At 40.8% G+C, this 18390-nt stretch overlaps 2 protein-coding genes across 6 annotated transcripts; one reads left to right on the top strand and one right to left on the bottom strand.

Annotated features, from left to right (window-relative positions):
• The first annotated feature begins 977 nt into the window (after positions 1–977).
• LOC107303486 (OVARIAN TUMOR DOMAIN-containing deubiquitinating enzyme 1-like) lies at positions 978–6774 on the top strand. Of its 5 annotated transcripts, none has more exons than XM_015832901.2 (9): positions 978–1339; positions 1436–1519; positions 3747–3836; positions 4298–4468; positions 4554–4673; positions 5465–5535; positions 5618–5676; positions 5754–5851; positions 5962–6774. In XM_015832901.2, the coding sequence occupies exons 1-9, from the start codon at positions 1052–1054 to the stop codon at positions 6337–6339; spliced, it is 1359 nt and encodes a 452-aa protein (XP_015688387.2). In that variant the 5' UTR covers positions 978–1051; the 3' UTR covers positions 6340–6774. The 5 variants fall into 5 exon arrangements, 2 of the variants coding, with proteins under 2 accessions (XP_015688387.2, XP_040377284.1); XM_040521350.1 differs by having other exon boundaries at positions 991–1339; positions 4336–4468; XR_005811177.1 differs by lacking the exons at positions 5754–5851; positions 5962–6774 and adding an exon at positions 4821–4849 and having other exon boundaries at positions 5618–5630.
• Positions 6775–9057: 2283 nt separating this feature from the next.
• On the bottom strand, positions 9058–17557 carry LOC102705596 (protein MEI2-like 4). Its single transcript, XM_006647193.3, has 15 exons — positions 17005–17557; positions 16301–16403; positions 16045–16090; positions 15219–15521; positions 14339–14745; positions 14091–14249; positions 13842–13958; positions 13628–13776; positions 12789–12886; positions 12258–12710; positions 11063–11717; positions 10881–10965; positions 10712–10780; positions 10367–10546; positions 9058–9854 (listed from the first exon to the last, which is right to left on the bottom strand). The coding sequence occupies exons 2-15, from the start codon at positions 16400–16402 to the stop codon at positions 9696–9698; spliced, it is 2982 nt and encodes a 993-aa protein (XP_006647256.1). The 5' UTR covers position 16403; positions 17005–17557; the 3' UTR covers positions 9058–9695.
• Positions 17558–18390: the final 833 nt, after the last annotated feature.

The raw sequence follows: 18390 nt of genomic DNA, 5'->3' as shown, positions 1-18390 counted from the left end.
GAAAATCGAATAAACCAAAATGAAACAACGCAAAAAAACGAACAACCATCCCAAGGCCCCAGTTACCAGCTACTTTAGAGTGGGTACATAATAGGATTTATGTTGAGCAGAAAAATAGAAAAGAGAAGCGGGCTCATATATATCTACCTAGCTGCAGGCCCGCAGCATCATGCATGAAAGAGTAAGTTGAGCTAGGATATTAACGATTTAATATGTTCGATAACTAACTAATATATAAATAATCTATATCCTCTATTCCTAAATATTTAACGCCGTTGATTTTTTTATACATGTTTCACTATTCATCTTATTCAAAAAAATTTACATAATTATTAATTATTTTTATATCATTTTATTTATTGTTAAATATATTTTTTGCATATATATATATATACATAGTTGACAAAAAATTGAATAAGATAAATAGTTAAACTTGTATAAAGAAGTCAATGACATCAAATATTTAGGGATGAAGATTGTATTAGATTTAACATAGATGATGTGATAAATGTTTAGAGCTTAGTATTAGTTACAATGCTCTTAGGCATATTCAATGGTAGTGCTCACTGTGAATTCTATCTCAAGCCACATCAGCAACAATAGTCTATTTTATAATGATACGTAGAGTCATGTATGATTTCTTTATTAATGCAATAAAATATTTTTTATTACTGTACTTTCCTTTTTATACATCCTCATACAAAAAAGTTTTCTTTAATAAATACTAATAGTCGACTCTAGACCATTATTATGCATGACAATAATTTTTTTCTTTATTTTCCTTTCTTTCCTTCACATCACCAAATTTACTTAAGGGTCAGATTGACAAAATCAGCTAATAAGCAATTTTGTTCGTGCGGAATTCAGGAGTAGCACCAAGTAAGCAAGTACCAACAGTCCAAGTGTCCAACGCTCTGCCGCCTTTATAAATAGCCCCCTGCCTTTCTAGAATTTGACAGCCACACCCTTCGCACATTTCTCCTTCGCCCCCTCAAATCATCGGGATTAGCGAACCAGCCCCCGCCGCTCTTTTCCCGCGAAGCCTTCCCCGATGGGCGCGGTCCAAGCAAAAGACCAGGGACCGGTCCATGGCAGCGGAGGAAGCCGACGCGAGGAGCCCCAGCCCCAGGGATCCGGCTCCCGCGCCGCCGCCTCCGCCTCCGCAGCACAGGGCGGCGCCGTTGTCGAGAGGCCCACCCAGCAGCAGCCCGGAGACCGTGGCCGTGGCCGCGGCACCCACGGATCGAGCTCCGCCGCCGCCGCCGCCGCCGCGGCGGCGGCCGCCGAGGCCGAGCGGAAGGGAAAGAAGAAGGTCTCGGCCTCTGACGATCGGGAGCAGGTGGTGGTGGTGGTTCCTATCTTAATCTATCCTGCGTCTGTGCCGTCGTCGCGTTTTCTTTGTTTGTTCTTGAGCGTTTCTTGGTTCTCCCTGAAGGCGCGAAGGAAGTCTGATCCTCCCCCCAGGGAGAAGTTACTCGGGAGTAGCATGCGTGCGCATCAAGCCCACGCCGAGAGAAAGGTAAGGAGAATTCTTTGTGCCATCTCTTGTTTCTGTGTTGGGAAATCTGGACTTGGGGGATCCTGTCGTTCGCGTGAAATCTTCGGATCATCTTGCATCGATGCATAGGTGCAAATGCAACCCTGCTGCTTATTTGCGGTTCTTGTGTCGGTTTATGTGTTAGAATGTGGAACTAGGATCTTGGCATTCTTGTTTTTCTATTTATCCATTTAGTTGATTTTATGTACTTGAGAGAAGAAATGATGTGGCTTGCTAGAACAGAATTGAAATGAACTGGGCCTTATAACAAAAAAAAAAAAGAAGATCAGCTTTCTTCTATGAACTTTGATATACAGGGAATGGCTTATTAGTTGCCCCTGCCTGCGTTGATGTGATGCACGTTTTATTGCACTGTAAAAATGTAGAGGGGCATGCCTACTGTGGTAGTTTGGTAAGAAATCCTAAAGCCGAATTTATAAGCCATTGAGTGGTTCATCCAGATGTGTATTTGGGAATTGGGATTGCATCACTGGCTTCTGTTTCTCTAAATCATAGACCACTTACACGGAAAATCACTTGGCGCACTCTACTGTTCGGTCTAAAAGATTCAACCTTTTGGCTGGTTGCTACCCTAAATTGGCGATGATGGCTCAAAGCATAATTGGCAATAGTAGACAAATTGTGGGAGCACCAGTTTTGTGATCCTGCTAATCAGTGATTGAAAAGTTTCATTCATCCCCTATTTCATTGTTTCCTCCTGTGAAATGTTTGATCTTGATTTCGCTTCGCTGCAATTGTGTTTATGTCTGGTAATATGTATGAGTTTTAAAGTGTTTTGTTGCGGAATTAATTTTTGATATAAAAGGAAGGTGAACACGAAAAGAAAGTACTCATAATTTGTCACTTCATATAAATCACCAGATTTGACTTGTTTTAATCTTTGATAATGTTCAATGGCGTATAAATCATGAAATACCTGAATCAAAATCCTATATCAGATGATATGATTCACAAACAAGTTCCTTTACTGTAGAACTATGAGGATACTTTCTGGCCATATTATGCCTACTGTGATATTTGATAAAGAAATTCTGAAGCAGATGTATGAGCTTTCAGTGTTATTAGGAACGTTTTATCTGGATGTGTATTTGGGATCGCATCATTGTGCATGATTTCTTAAAGCCATAGGCCTCATATATGCAAACTCACTGAGAATACTCTAGTTTTTGGTCTAAAGGATTCAGCCTTTTGCTGGGTTGCTGCCTAGAATTGTCTCAGAAGACCTATAGCATTATTGGCAAGAGTTGACATTTTTTGAAGCACCTGTTTTCTAATCCTGTTAGTCTGTTAGAATACCATGTATTCCACTATTCCCTATTCAACCTTGTTTCCTAGTCTGAGATGTCTGATCTTTTCATTAGTTCTTTGTAGTAATATGTATGAGTTTTAACTTGTTTGCTGTGGCATAACTTTTGGATATAAAAGGAAGGTGAGAACGCATTGTCCATTTGAGGTTCCAGAAAAGGAATGTAGTCACAGTTGTTACTTCATGCAGATCACCAAATTTTACTCATTTTGGCCTTTGATAATGTTGAAAGTGGGCATGCATTCCTTGCTTTTGTAAATGCTCATTTTTACTTAATTAATGCAAAACTACTAGGCAAGGCCTGGTAGTGTTTCCCCTACAAAAGGGCATATTAATTATGAAATGCTAGGATCAGAACCCTAGGTATCATCATGATATAGTGTATATTCACAAATTCCTTTGTGGCAAAAGTACGAGGAAATGTTGCCCATATTATTACTTATGTGATATTTTGGCAAGAAATCCTGAGGCGAGATATATGAGTTTTCAATGTTATTGGACAGTGTTATAAGGAAAATTCATTTTGGATGTGTATTTTGTATTGCATCACTGGACATGATTTCTCTAAATCATAAGGCTTGTATACGCAAACCTCGAGCATACTCTAGTGTTTGGTCTAAAAAGTTCAGTCTTTTGCTGGGCTGCTGCCTAGAATTGTCTCAGAAGACCTGTAGCATGATTGGCAAAGAGGTAACAAAATTTTGAAGCACTAGTTTTCTAATCTTGCTAGCGTGTTATTTATATTCCCTTGTTGTTATAATACCATGTATTCCCTATTCAACCTTGTTTCCTAGTCTGAGATGTTTATCTTTGTATTAATTCTCTGTGATTGCTGCCATGTCTGGGAAAATATATGATGCTAACATGTTCTCTTGTAAACAGCTTTCAGATAGAAAAGGAGAACAACAGAACTACCGCAGTCAAAATTCCAGACAAGACACTTCAAAATCTGTTCCTCATGTGTTTCACAAGGTTTGATTCCTTTTGTTTGAAAATGGAAGTGCATCAATTATCAAATGTGAAGGTGAAAGATCACATGATACTGTGTATATTCACAAGTTCATGTACATCTAGCTATTTAGCAGAATATCTTTTCTGTATGTATATGAAGTCATAAATTAAATCTGGTTTGTAGTTATGTTTTGCAAGCAATTCAGGGATTGGATTGTACTGCCTTCTGGAATAGGCCTACTATTGTTGCTGAATTTAGGAAATACTGTGCATCTATCCCATGTTTTATGACTGAAAAACAGCTCATCAACAAAAATGAAACGATAACTTTAATTATTTTAAAGCACTTTTAAGAAAATGTAAAAAAAAAGAAAACTGGAGCAGAAAACACAAATTACATTTTAGCCTAGTTATATTGTTTTCTTTATTCAGATCATTGGTATTGCAATTCCCTTATTTGTCTAATCGTGTGTGAGGTGCAGAAAGTTCCTATGAGAGACGCCCTGTTTTATTATTTCAGTACCATCGATCATGCTTTCGAGCGACCAGATATTGGTTTGTGTTTGAAGTTGCTTGATAGTCAATATTCAGAATTTAGGCCGGTTGTTCCAGACGGGGAGAGTTTCTATAGGAGTTTCATATTTTCCTACCTGGTAAGTGTCCACCTCCCTGTTCACTAGCATAGGATGTATGTTTAGTGCTATAATAACTCTCTTTGTTTATGGCAATGTATGACAGGAGCAAATTTCTGATAAGGTTGACACGCATAGGGAAGATCACCTTCTTGCTGCTGTTAGAGCATTGGCTAGCCAAGCTGAACCTCTTCCATGGGCCTCTTTATTTTCCCAGAGACGCAAAGTAATCTCTCAACTTACCTATCTGTTCTATCCCTATATTTGTTTTTTTATGATATCAGCATGCTTGCAATTGATGATTCTTCTAAATTTATAGTTTACAAACTAAGCTATATCCATCATCTTACTTCATTTGTTTTATCATTTGCAGGAGATGCGCACCCTTGTTTCACAATAATGGCATGACATCATAGTCTTATACCCTGTTTACATTAATTATAGTAATAAATTTGAGAAGTTAATTACCTGATTGAGAAATTTTGCAGTTGGACAGGACTAGTAATATAATAAAATAATAAGGCGGAAATCACTATATGTCTCTTATGTTGAAGACTGAAATGCTGCAGACATGCTTCTTCATAGTGTGGCCATCTGATCCTGAATACAAATATCTTCGTACTACTATCTCATCAAATATTCTTTCTAATGATTATCTACATATTTGATGTTTAGGTTTTTTTTTTGCTATCGTTGAGAAATACCTTGAGATACTAAAAATTTTAGTGTAAAATTCTGATATCTTAAGATACATTGTATCTCAAGTTACTAAGTTTTTACACTAAAAAATATGATACTTAAAGGTATTTTTTAAAGACGGTAAAAAAGCTATGATGTTTAACTATGTAAGCTTCTCAGACGGGTTATGCTTGTCATGCTTGTTCCTAACAGATTATTGATGATCAGCATTCTGTAAGCGCAATTGTAACATGCTGATTAAACTCTTCTTTTGGTACAAGATGCCTGCTGTATGTAATGATTACCTAATAGGACTTGTGAAATCATTGTTTCTTGCAGGCATTTGAGATGCTGATAGAGAAAACAAAGGGATGGAAGCGCATGTCAGAGTACCAAACATCAAGAGCCAGGTTTTTAAAATGTTTGGTTTTCTGCAATTCCCGCATAGTAGTTTCTAAATTCGCCCCATCTCATCCTCTGCACTTCTTTCAGCTACAGCAGGGGGCAATTTCTCCTCGAGTTCTTCAGCAATTATGATACAACAGATGACAGTGAGAAAACACCTTGAGCCTGCCTTCCTTCAATCGCATCCTAACTCATGATCCTGACATGAATTCGGCTGTGTCAGTTTTCTCTTTCCTCAGATTAGTAGCAGCTACCTGGATGTGCGCACTCAGAGTGCAATATGGACGGCGTCTAAATCTTGGAGGTCGTCCCGTGGAAGATGTTAGTGGCAGCATCACTTCCGCCATAGAGAGACGTTCTGAACTGGCAATGCAAGACGCGACTCGTTTCTTCACCTGACTGACTGACCTTGTTGCTCTGGATGCATGCAGTGGTGCTCGAGAGCGGTTCTTCCTCCTCGCGAGACTGCAAACTGGATTGTCGTAAGAGCGTTGGCGGAAGCATTTAGGGTGGCCGTCCGAGTGGAGGACGTCAACTCTCGATCCACCCAAAACACGCACTACAGTATCCCCCAGGGCACTCCCATTGTGACCTTGCTGTTCATAGATGGTAAATATGACATCATCTACCCCATCAACCCAGTTCCGCAAGCAGGGAGCCAGCAGCATCCTCATGCTCCTGCAGCTGAGACTTCAAGCGGTGGAGGGGCTGGCCAGAGAGCCCAGTCAGGCTTCTGGTGGTTCGACTGCTGCTTTGCTGTTCCTAGGGACATCCACCCACGAGCTGCGGATCAGGCCAAGCCGCACTGAGCCCAGGCAGAGGAAGCATCAGTCTTGACCTGATAGTAGCTAGGGTTCATGATCATGATCTGCTGCTGTCTTTGTCGGGAGGAAGTCTGACATTGATCCTTCCTGAGCTGTGTGCTCTTAAGTAGCTCGATTGATCTTTTGACATGCATGGGTTTGACAGGATTTTGATACTGACATTTTCCATCTGTGGTCGATTGTTATGTGCAGAGTCGATTTCTTTGAATCCTTTCATGAAGCTTGAAGTTTTACCTCCTTGCTTTGATTGTGCCTTGCGAGTTTTGGATTTGCACTGCATTTGGATGGATATTGCGCTGCAAATTAGGAGTTTAGCCTGTACTGTTTGATTTCCCACTAAGAATCTTGCTTATCCGTAATGCTGTTGTGTTGTCAGTTTGACCATCTGGCTTAATTGAGCATACCTGAGTTGTGAACTTGCGTTGCAAATTAAATGGGACATAAAGTTGGTACTGCTTTTCTATCAAGAATCTTGGTAAACCGTAATGTCCGCAAGTTAAACTACATATTTTTTTTTATAGGACGTCTTATAAAAGATATAAAATTATTAACGTTTTTTATAATTTAATATTAACTTTAAGTATAACTTATAATTTTGTATATTGGATAAAATTTTTAAATAAGATGAGCGAGATTTAAAAGTTAAAGCGGAGGGAGTACTTATTACGTAAATGAAGCTTAGCGAGTGGCGTTCGATCCGGAATCAGAGAGAAGATCGAGCGTGGCGCTGTCGGAGTCTTTGCTCGAATCCAACTCAGAATTCCTGGAGGTTTGTATAGTTTAATTGGCGCGCGCTGCGAACCACCTGCGATCCATCGACGGCGAGCATGGAGATGGAGATGGAGCAGCTCACCGCACGCTTCGTCGACGCCGTCACCATAGGAGATGGACCCGGCGGCGCCAGAAAAAAGGTTGGCTTTAAATGGTTCGAATTTCAGCCGAGTAGTTTGGAAAGTAATAAATGAGCCCTTCTCAAAAGCTTTATGAGCCTTTTCTTCTTCATCATCCATGAACAGGCAATGTACCTTTTTCTCTCTGAAAGGCAGTAGGGCTATGTGTCAGTATGTGAAACTACAACCAACATTGCTATTATTTTCTCCTCCAACAGAAATAACAACATTTTGATAGATCGCATAAGCTAGGAGGGAGCTGTGATATCTGTTTTGGCCTGCTAAACTTGGTTGCTCTAAGTGGATGGTTTGTTCCATGTGCTGGTTCTTTACCCTTGTATAAGACTCTAGCATCGTTATTATGTGAATTCATCTTGGTGGTTCTATAGTGGGGGGAAAAATTAGTAAGAAATTAGAAGGGCTAACAACATATATACGGGTATATATAACATTAGTAAGAAATTAGTAAGAAATTAGAGGGGCTAATATTTGATGGCAGTAGCTTTTTCCATGAGCTAACTTGAATACACAGGTATATATAACATTTGACGGCAGCAGATTTTTCCATCACCTAACTTCCCTAATGTATACGGTTCAAAATGGCAATTATGCGCGGTGTTGGACGAGATTCGGAGGGAAGACGACACAACGTTCAAGGAGATGGGCCTCCATTGCTGGACCTTACACCTTCTCTATGGGCCCGACCCACGGAACCAAAGCATTCCTCTATAAGAAAGGTGCTTCACGAATTATAGTATTAATCATGCGCTAATTTAGGATGTGTTTCGTTCTAGGGGCGGAATGTGTTGGGATAGAGCCAATCTATTTCTGACTCTATTTTGTTAGTGAATGAGTGTGATGAGTTGAACCTAGAAGAGGAATATTACTTTTAGATCCGGGTCCAACTTATCCCACCAAAACGGTGAGACGGATCCATCCTAAGACGGTTCGGCAATGCTAAAGTTTTTATATTGTTCGCTGATACTTCATTTGATGTTGTTTAGCCAGTGAATTTATTTATGGTGAAAAACAAATTGAGATCAAGCTTGTTGCACTACATGTGCATAAGTGATATTTATTATGAAATGTCCATTTTATTTTATTAAAATTATTTAGAATATTTTAAATATATATATATACATTTAATTAATTTAGGTTATTTATTTATTAATCCTAATATTCAATATATCATTTTAAATATAAGAAATAACCTCACTGACTTATTGTAGAGAGATAATCACATCCAACCATACCGTATTTATCCCTCGAACCAAAAAGCCCTCTAACCAAACAAAAAAACACATCCTATAAAATACACATCCTATAAAATAGGGATGAATCCTACATATCCCATCCTACAAAATATGGATGGATCCAACCCAGAATCAAACACATCATTAGTTCACCCAAACATAGCTAGTGCTACTCGTAGTCCATTATTAACACATCCTTGGTCTATTTTCTCATTCGGTAGCTTATATTGTGTTCGTGCAAGCTCTTCTGTTCTCTCGTTGTAAGAGCGAATTTCGGGTTGTAATTTAAACTATTTGATAGGAGCCACCACACAGAGATTGATTGTTTACAAGCCCAAACAAATTGTTGTGTCGTGCGAACAAAACGCAATTCAAAATTCTGTCTACGTTGTTACAAATTTTGTTATACTCATCGTGTTTCAATGCAGCCAATCAACCAATATTTGCATTAACATCAACAAGATGAACATCATATACGGTGCGTCCAGAACTCCAGATGATTGGACGCATGGGGGCAGCACAGGCACAGGCACATGAACAACATAGTATACCGTAGTGTAATCAGGAGGGCCATACAACAGAGGGCACACAAATACTATAGAGATGTAGATTTACATAGGATGGTCGATAGATACGGTCAAGGTTCCCTGAAGACAAAATTGGAACTCCTCTGCACACAACTTCAAAGAGGAGCCCTCTCCAACTCAGAATGGAACATAATAGACGAAGACGCCAGAAAAAAGGTTCCAAAAGAAAATGCAGGGAAAGACTTCCTCTCCACACCACCACTAAAAACTGATGTAAATTGTCTCTTCCTTGCTCTCTCTCTCTCCCCTCAGCACAGTTACTGCAAACTGCTATACAACACGGGGTTAATGCATTCTTAAAAAGTGACCAAAATCTGGAAGCTCCCGCTGCGCCTTTCACCTTTCTCGGCCTTCGGGTTAATACGATAATGGTAGGTTCAGGGGAAACTGCAAGCACCCTCTCTGTCTATCCATGTTTCCATCAGGGACAAAATGTTGCAGCAATCTACCCGAGTCTTCGGTAACCCACATCTTGGAAGTTAATAAATACAGATTGGGGGTCATACCAAAAAAAGGAAAAACAAAGTAGGGCGGAAACTGGGAAACGGAAATCACGTTGCAAAAGTTATGATTTGGGCTTTTGAGGGGGTTAGTGATCCAGGGTAGTTGTGTTACTCAGAGTCCTTGGTAGGCCCTGTAATATCAACTCCATTGGAAGAAGTGTCACAATTACCCGAGGTGATTGAGATGTCCTGGTGACTTTCTTCGCCAGAGGAAGCTCGAGACCTCCCTGATCTGGCTCGGATGTTTGCACCCATAGGAAATGGTTCCTAATGAACAACATGAGGACATGATGTTAATCATATAGTTAATAAGAATACAATCTGCATGGAACAAGAAACCTTTCAGAGATAAGGGAGTTCTGAAAGACCAAACAAGATTGACGAGTGATTTGGAGCAAACTCAGTGCCATCAGGACACAATGATAAGTAACAGATAATATAGTATCTTCTGGAGTTCTGCTTGCTAAATAAATGAGAATGAATGTTGCTTGCAACTGTAATATGTAGGAAAGGGGCCATGACATGGCATGCAAGAAAAATAGCCCAGCATGTTTGTGCATGGCATGAAATTCGAAATGCAGAATAAAATTAAACATAAAATATTTGTCTATTGTGATGAAATACAAATCCAAATACAGCAGAAAAGGCCTGCTAAAACAAACCTGACCATGAAATAGCAAAATGCATCCAAGTTTGATGTGCTGGTTTAAATCGTTTTAATTGACCCTAAAATTAGGCCCAAAAAAACTACAGTAAGGAGAGAGAGAGAGAGATCATACCTGATCTCCTGCATTAGGACCATCTGAGTGGAAGAGTATAGGACGGCATCGCTTGTCCTCATTCATCAAACTGGAGTTCTGGAAGTGAGCAATCAGAGCTGATTTTCCTTGGATTCTGGCATAAGCAAGTGATGCCACTTTCTCACTATTAAACTTTTCCCACTTTTTGCCATTGAATGTCTGCAGAAAAGGTATAAAGTTATTCATATATTTCACATGCTGAATCTAAGCTAGTGGCTTCATATGAGTATGCGAGTAGCACTTAATAATGGCTTCGCTCAGATGAGCTGGCTGCAGCTGATCTGAGCAGGCCCGATGGCCACTGTATGATAGTATATATCTCACCTGATAAAATGGAATGATATGCTGAGGATTGGTCATATTGATGAAAGCGTAGCCTACATTGCATTTATTCTGAAAAGTACAACAAATCCCATTGAGTCATACGATTAGGCAAGACCATGTGAACAAATATGATGTATTAGCTGTGTATGGAGAAATAAATTTAGATCACCTTGAAGTCAATTGGCAGGTAAATAAAATCATAAGTCCCTTTATGATTTTCATCGATTGCAGCTAGAAGCATCTTTGAGGTGTACCTGGAATCCCAAGTCAATTAGAACATACATGAAAGTGGGAACATGAAAGGCATTGGGCAAGAAAACTGGAACATAAATTAGCAGTTGCTGCACATACTTGTTGGGGATATTCTTTATCATCAGCGTAGTCCGGGAGTCGTCACAACGAACAATGCGGTCAATGTCAAGCTCATACTGCTTTTTATTATCAGACTGATTAGCATTTGAATCATTTCTTCGGCTCCTCATCCGTTCACCAGGTGAATCGAAGGATGGAAGGGGAACCATAGGATTCCTTCCATGGAACATTGGACCCCTCTGCTGAGGAGATGGGCCACCAATCTGTGCAGGAGACACAGTTGGGTCCATGCAATTCCCTCCAGTTTGAGAGTATATGTTATTAAGCTCCAAGGTGTGAAGCTGAGGACTACCAGGAAACCCCATGCTTCCCACACTACCAGGATGGAAATTTGGTGCTTCTGTCAATTCCCCTGCATAGCCATGACGCCTATCCCAAAGTGATGGGTTGATCGCTGGTGCCGATCCCACATGGTGATGGTGCATGGGAAGCACGTTCTCAATCATGTGCGATGATGGTGCTCTTGGTACTCCATGCATTTGTGCAGGGGAGCGAGATGGAACATTGTTTACAAATGATCCTGGGCTTGTCCATAGAACAGGAGAATTTGGATGATGATGGAAGTTATTTGAATTATTCCACATTAACTGGTGACCGCGGACAGAACAACTTCCACTTCTTGAAAACCCAAGAGCTGCAAGCGAAAAAAAAAACATGCAAGGAATGATTACATAACAGGTATGGCTTGATCTAGATTCACAATGCTCCGCATGTAGTTTCTTTCATCCAAACATAATATAACTAACCTATAGGAAAAACTACAACTAACCTATAGGAAAAACTATAAGTAACCTATAGGAATAACATGACAGAATCCATGTGATTTTTATCGTTATTTCAGCTGGTCAGAATTTAGAGCAAGTCAGGGGTTGTCCCAACACCTTATGCTTTTTCCCGTATTAGAACTCATCAGTTGTGTGCTTAATGGAAGAAGCCAGAGGTGTCAATCGTTTCCACTAACTAAAAAGCAATACACACTACGTTTGTTTGGGAAATGGAATGTGTTTGGTCGATCATGACCTCATCATTCAACAAAAGCACATGGTTGAATGTTGTCATCCTACCAAAATAATGGTATAACCCCAACATAGAACCAACTTATCCTAGCCTCCTAGGGTAGTTCGGTTCCTCTAATATAAGAGTTTACAAAGGAGATAAGGATATACAAACTTACCTCCTTCCGCACGATCAAATGAATGTCCATTGAGGTTACCAGAACCCACTTTATGGAGATGTCTACCATCCACAGCCTCGGATGTTCTTGAGTTGCTTCCATTGACAACTTGTGCCATGTTGTTTACATTGTAAGGGGTACCATTATTCGCTCCGTTGTGGACTTCAGGCAGAGAATGAGGGTGGAGAGCACTCATGCCCTGAAAACTATAATTCATATGCCCATTCATCCGACCAAGAGATTGGCTGATCTCACCAAGGGAAGCCTGGTTACTATGAGTTGCAGCAGATGAAATTCCAATTGGAGTGGATAAACTTTGTGGAATGGTAGAAGATAGGCCTGGATAAGATGTTTCTCTGAACTGGCTTATTGATGTCTGAAGTCCAGAATGCATACCCTGGATATTTCCATTTTCATGACCAGTTGAAGTGATTGTTGCCAAATTAGTAGAACCTTGCAGAATACTCATCCAAGTCAGAAAATGCAACTACCGACAAAATATACATGGAGATGAGAAGGAAAACAGCATACCAAACGATGGAATTGGAGGGCTACTTGTGCTTGGACTCCCTAGTTTGCATGAACCAAACTCCTCCTGACACAACTCTGAAGACATATGCTGCGACAAGCTGTAGTAGAGAGCATTAAAATCATTGTCAAAGTAGCTACAATTAAAATACTCACTCAGAGACATGCCACTCTATCAACATGTTTGACAACTAAATGTCCATTTATTCAATATGCTGCAATTAACTAAATTATTCCTGCAAAGTTCAGCATAAACATTATGTTGATAAGAAATTTCAAAAAAACCAGAAGACAAAAGAATGTGCTTCATTTTGTTCACATATAATTCATCTATATCTCTGTTCTCCACTGATATAAAGAAGGGCCATCCGACCATCATCACCACCATGGGGTCTTCTGTGATATGCATGTCACTTGAAAAATCTTCTTTACATTGAATATATTGTTTGCGTGTGTGGTTCGTAATAGAATTTATTGGTGGATTAATGCTCAACTAAAATAAATATATTTTTTCATGTTCATAATGTCTTATACTATAGGTTGTTACATATGGGTATTTGCGTATTCACAGGAAAAAGATTTTTCTTATAATTAGTTACTACTATGCCTGTGCACTTAAAAGCTGAAACACCAAATTACGTGCAGACAATAGGCCTCTAGGAAGTGAAGAAAAAAATTGAATGATTCCCTACCTTGTAACATGTATAACTTGTGCACTCAATATGTCAAAAATGGCAAGATGGTGAATATGTATTATGTATGTTAGAATGCAATGAAGTAGTAAGTACTAAAAAAACAAACAGCAAACAGCGTATCAATGTTCACAAGTCCAAGTGACTTACCGCCTAGTAGCACCCAGACGGCTGGTTTCCAATTTGATTTTCTTGCCTGCAATATCATTCCTATTTAATGCACGAAGTGCAGATTCAGCTGCTCTGACATCATAAAATTCTATTATTTTGTGATGACCCTTCTGTGGAGTATCGCGAATCTGCAAGTAGAACTTGTGTGTCACAGTTCTAGGTACAATAGCAGTCAGAAAATGAAATATCATACCTCCTTTATTTCACCGTAGTCACCAAAAATCTTATGTAGATCATCATTTGTTAAAGATAGATCAACGTTAAAAAGCACAATAGTACCCTGGTTAATATCTTTCTCCGAAGGATTGTCCTGCGGGGAAACAAGCAATTGTGCTCAATTTTTGCGCATATCAAGAATAATAAAATTCTAAGCCCAGAAACAAGCATCAGAAATGCAGATAAGCATTTTGGGTTAAGCGACAATTGCTCATGTGATGGTTACCTTCGGAATGGAATAATGTATGTCAAGTTTCCTACGTCTCAGTGGCTTGTTTTGAAGTTCCATCTTGGCATTTAGTGCTGACCTTATATCATAGTAAGATATCATCACAAAACCACGATGTTTACAGGCAGTGTAAAGGGCACGGATATCTCCAAAATGCTGCATACAAGAACAGATGGCTTCTCAGATGTCAAATCTGCTGTAACAGAAGAGTGATTCAAAGAAGGAAGATGGAATAAATAAATAACCTCAAATAGGAGCTTCAATTCAGAGTCCTCAACGTTGCTGTTAATGTTTCGAACAAAGAGAGTTCTCGAAGGCTGTTCTCGATATGGATGTTCACCATTTAACAAACCCAGTCCATCGTTAGCACTGCCATTAAATTCTTGCAGTTTTTTATTTTCATCAGTTTCTAGCTCCATCCCACCTCCACTGTAGAATATATCATCATCAGCATCATCCCGATTGTTAGCGTTGGTTGCATAACCAACTTCATCAAGAACACCTGATAACAGGTCATCATCATCAGGAAGCAGATTTCCAATTATTTGGGCCTCAATTTCCTCCGTCAACTCGAAGGGCTCATCATCAACATGATTTAGGTCAGCCTTTTCAATTGACTGACCAACAAGACCATTCTTGGATGTTAATCTCACTGCACAGGTCACAAATAAAATTACAGTGGTTAAGTGATTGGAAATTGGAGATAATATAATACAATAGAATAAAGGTTGAATAAGAGTGCAGAATTCTTTTTCGCAAAAAGAATGCACAAGAATAACAGACAGACTATGGTACCAAACTAAAGCGGGTTGATTCTTTTAGCCACTAGAAAGAAACAAGAGATAAAGGAGGCAAGATTCTTATGGAAAAAGGGGAAGGGAATGAAAGTCATTTTATTTTACTACCTTTTCATATTCAGCTGTGATTTTGTTTATACTTTTGAATTTCTCTAGTCATTCAAGGGAAGCATAAAGCATAGCATGTAGTCTGTAAAGAAGTATAGCCATGTGATGCTATATTGAAGCACATTTATCATTAATGGAGTGGGTACGACTCAAGTTCGTGTTTCACAGAATCAAGCATTTTGTTGAAGCAAATGCAAATGATGTAGAAAAAGTCACTCACATTTCTTGTCAAAGATATCAGATACGGAACTTGAGAAAAGCCCATTCTCGTTGTAGGCCCCGTTTGGATTAATCCTCCCATCAGAAAATAAAGCTGCCGACTTCAAAGATGAGTCAGTTTGGCGGCCAGGTTCTTGATCAGGTCTCCAAGGAGATGGTGGCAAGTTAACATGCCTATCTTGACCGAACAGCTTGTGCTCAAGGCTAAATGCAGCTCCCTGATCTCTTAGCTTATATGGACCAGCTGTCTTTGTCCCAATAGGTTGAGGTTTTTCAATTGGTGAAGATGCAACTGACTTGCTTCCTGTCAACAATGGAAACCCGCCTGGTTATGAAAAGATGTCATGGGTATCCCAAAAATGTATGAACCATCATACTAGTGAAGACTCGAAGAGTAGTACAATGGAACAAAAGAAAGTAATCAGAACAAGAAAAAATGCAACAATCAATTGCAAATGTGGGGAGCACGTGCTTTTTTTTTTCTTTTGCAAATTATTTGAACCTAAATATAAAAAACAAAACTTAAAACCTGTTCAGCGAGACAATAATCAGGTGGCAGGCCAGCAAGTGAGCACCTAGCGCATGCTATCCATGTTTGCTATGTGGCCATCCAGGCCAGGTAAACCTTTCAAAGGAAGCCTTCTAATCAGGTTTGCTATGCATGCATAAAAAAGAGTCAATCGATGCCCCTAACATTCAGCTATCCATGCATAAAGAAACGACTGGGGTACATGCCCCAACAGCAAGAATTTACAGCTGTGCGAGGCATTCTAATAGACAAATGTAGAAGAAAATTCAGTATAAGTTAGATCGAACTCAGCACTAACCCATGTGATGATGTAACGACTCTGGCTTCCAAAATCCAACTTGCCTCTGCAAAGATAGATGAAGACGAACGTGGTGAGAATACTTAGTATAGATAATATATATGAATCATAACCAGTTCACCAAGAAAGGCAAAACAAAACAATAATTCCAAAAATCGCAGGACTCAAGACAGATCACCATTAGCCACCTCATAGAAAAATAAATAGTTCCAGAAGGAAGACTTGGGACCAAAATTTCGCAATAATGGAGGGATACCTCTGTGGGGAGACGAAGCTCCTCCGAGAAGGATGATGCAGCCAAGGTGGGGTGGCTGTACTGGGACAGGTGATGCCTCTGATCCATGACCTGAGATGGCATCCTGCAGGCGCAAAACCATGGAGCAAGTTAGACACAACACCAGTCTACACATCTGGCAGCTGAATTCCGTCGGATCAAAGTAAGAAACGGCGAAATTTCGCGGAAATCATGTGGTTCTGTGGAACAAACATGGCTAACCATGCCAATTCCGCACATAAAAATTTGGAATCGACAGCTACCAAACCACGAAGCAAAAGAAATGCGGAATTTTCGGCGTTCGTAAGCTTGCAAGATGAAAACTTTCGAACCAGAGCCGCCAGATTTGACGAATCCGAGGGGAAACCCCCACAGACTCGTGCACGAAATGTTTAATCCCCCGATAAAACAGCGCACAAGATGTGGAATTTAATGCGCCTCGGGCTCCCAAAGCTCGAAACAAGCAAGTATCTTGTGATCAAAGAAACCACCAAAAATTAAACAGAAATCCCGAGCGGCCGCGAGCCAAGTTACCCCCAAATTTGAAGCTCAGATCACAACAAGCAACCGAGGTAGACCAAACAGCTCAAAAATTCCCACAATTCAAACACCGCCAAAGCGCACACACACAAAACAAAACAAAAACACTGGACAGCAAAAACAGCACAAAACGAGCAAGGCCTCACCAGATCGGCGCCAGCGGTCACCTCCTCCTTCAAAACCAAAAGCCCGACACCAATTCCAGAGCGGCCGCAGCACCAGTCGGAGCAGCAGATGCCCCCATCCCCCCACCCTCGCCGAGCTGGAAGACGGCCCGGATCACGCACCCCCACGCCGCAGCACCCCCAATGCGACGACGCCACCGGCGAGGAGGAGCCCCCCCAAGACGCGACGGGCCGGAGGTGGAGCGCGCGCGAGAGAGAGGGGAAGAACAGCAGCAACAAGAACAAGAACCAAGAGAAGAAAAAAAAAAATGGGGGAGAAAGCTACCACGCCCCTACCTAACCCTAGAGGGACGCAACAACAGCAGCAGCAGCAACAGCGGCAGCGACGACGACGACGACGACGTGCCCCTCCCCCCGTCCGCCGCTCCCCATTTCCACCCCGCCCCTCCCCCGCTCCGCCTCCTTCTACTTCCCCGCCGGAGTCCCGCCGGAACCCGTCGCTCCGGCGCGGCGCGGCGAGACGAAGCAACCCAAGGGCGAGGAGGCGCAGGCGGTGGTGGGACACCGAGACTAAACTACACCTAACCAAAAACCCGGCCGCGCCGCGCGGGCGCCGCCTATATACCCGCCCGCCGGTGACGGCCACCGCGGAGCACGGGACCGCGACACCGCGGGTGGGCCCCCGCGCCCGGGGCCTCTTTTTACCCGCTCCCACTGGCGCGCGGGCCCCGCCGTCCCTCTGTCCCCACCTGTCGGCGACGCGGGACACATGGCCCCACCCTGTCAGTGACGGACCGGGGCGACCCGGCGGGGGGAGGTGGAGTTAAATTTGGGTGGTGGGAGTTCGCAGGAGACCTGAAAATTGGTTAGGACAGCCGCCCGGGAGGGGTGGCTTGCTTGCGCCGGGTATTTAGATGCTTCTCTCTTTGGATTAGGATTAGATCAATCTTTCGCTTTTTTAAGATAATAATACTGTATCCTTTTTTTTACGTCTTTTAATTTTTTATTTATGTTTGATCATTCGTATTATTCAAAAATTTTATCAAAATATATAAAATTATAAATCATATTTAAAGTTATTTTAGTAATAATAAAATCATAATAAAATAGTTAATAATTATATAATTTTTTTAAACAGACGAAGGGTCAAACGTAGATAAAAAATTAACGGTGTTAAACAAAAGAAATCGGAGGAGTATAAGATTTATTAAACTCGGCAAATTGCATCATTAAGCTTTCTTTTGAAATAGCTGAAATTGATCCTTCGATAGATTTTTTTTTCTATTTCTTTAGATCTAAATTTGATGAATTAACTAAAAAATGTTTATTTAACATGGAGTTCAAGAAGAATCTCATGTAGAAATGATTTTTATTTGAAACGTGGCACTTCAAAAGCTTTGAATTACG

Source organism: Oryza brachyantha, chromosome 2, assembly GCF_000231095.2.
Source record: "Oryza brachyantha chromosome 2, ObraRS2, whole genome shotgun sequence".
In the NCBI taxonomy this organism is placed as follows: Eukaryota; Viridiplantae; Streptophyta; class Magnoliopsida; order Poales; family Poaceae; genus Oryza; species Oryza brachyantha.
The sequence above is the reverse complement of the archived record's forward strand: the minus strand, read 5'-3'. Positions and strand labels throughout refer to the sequence as shown.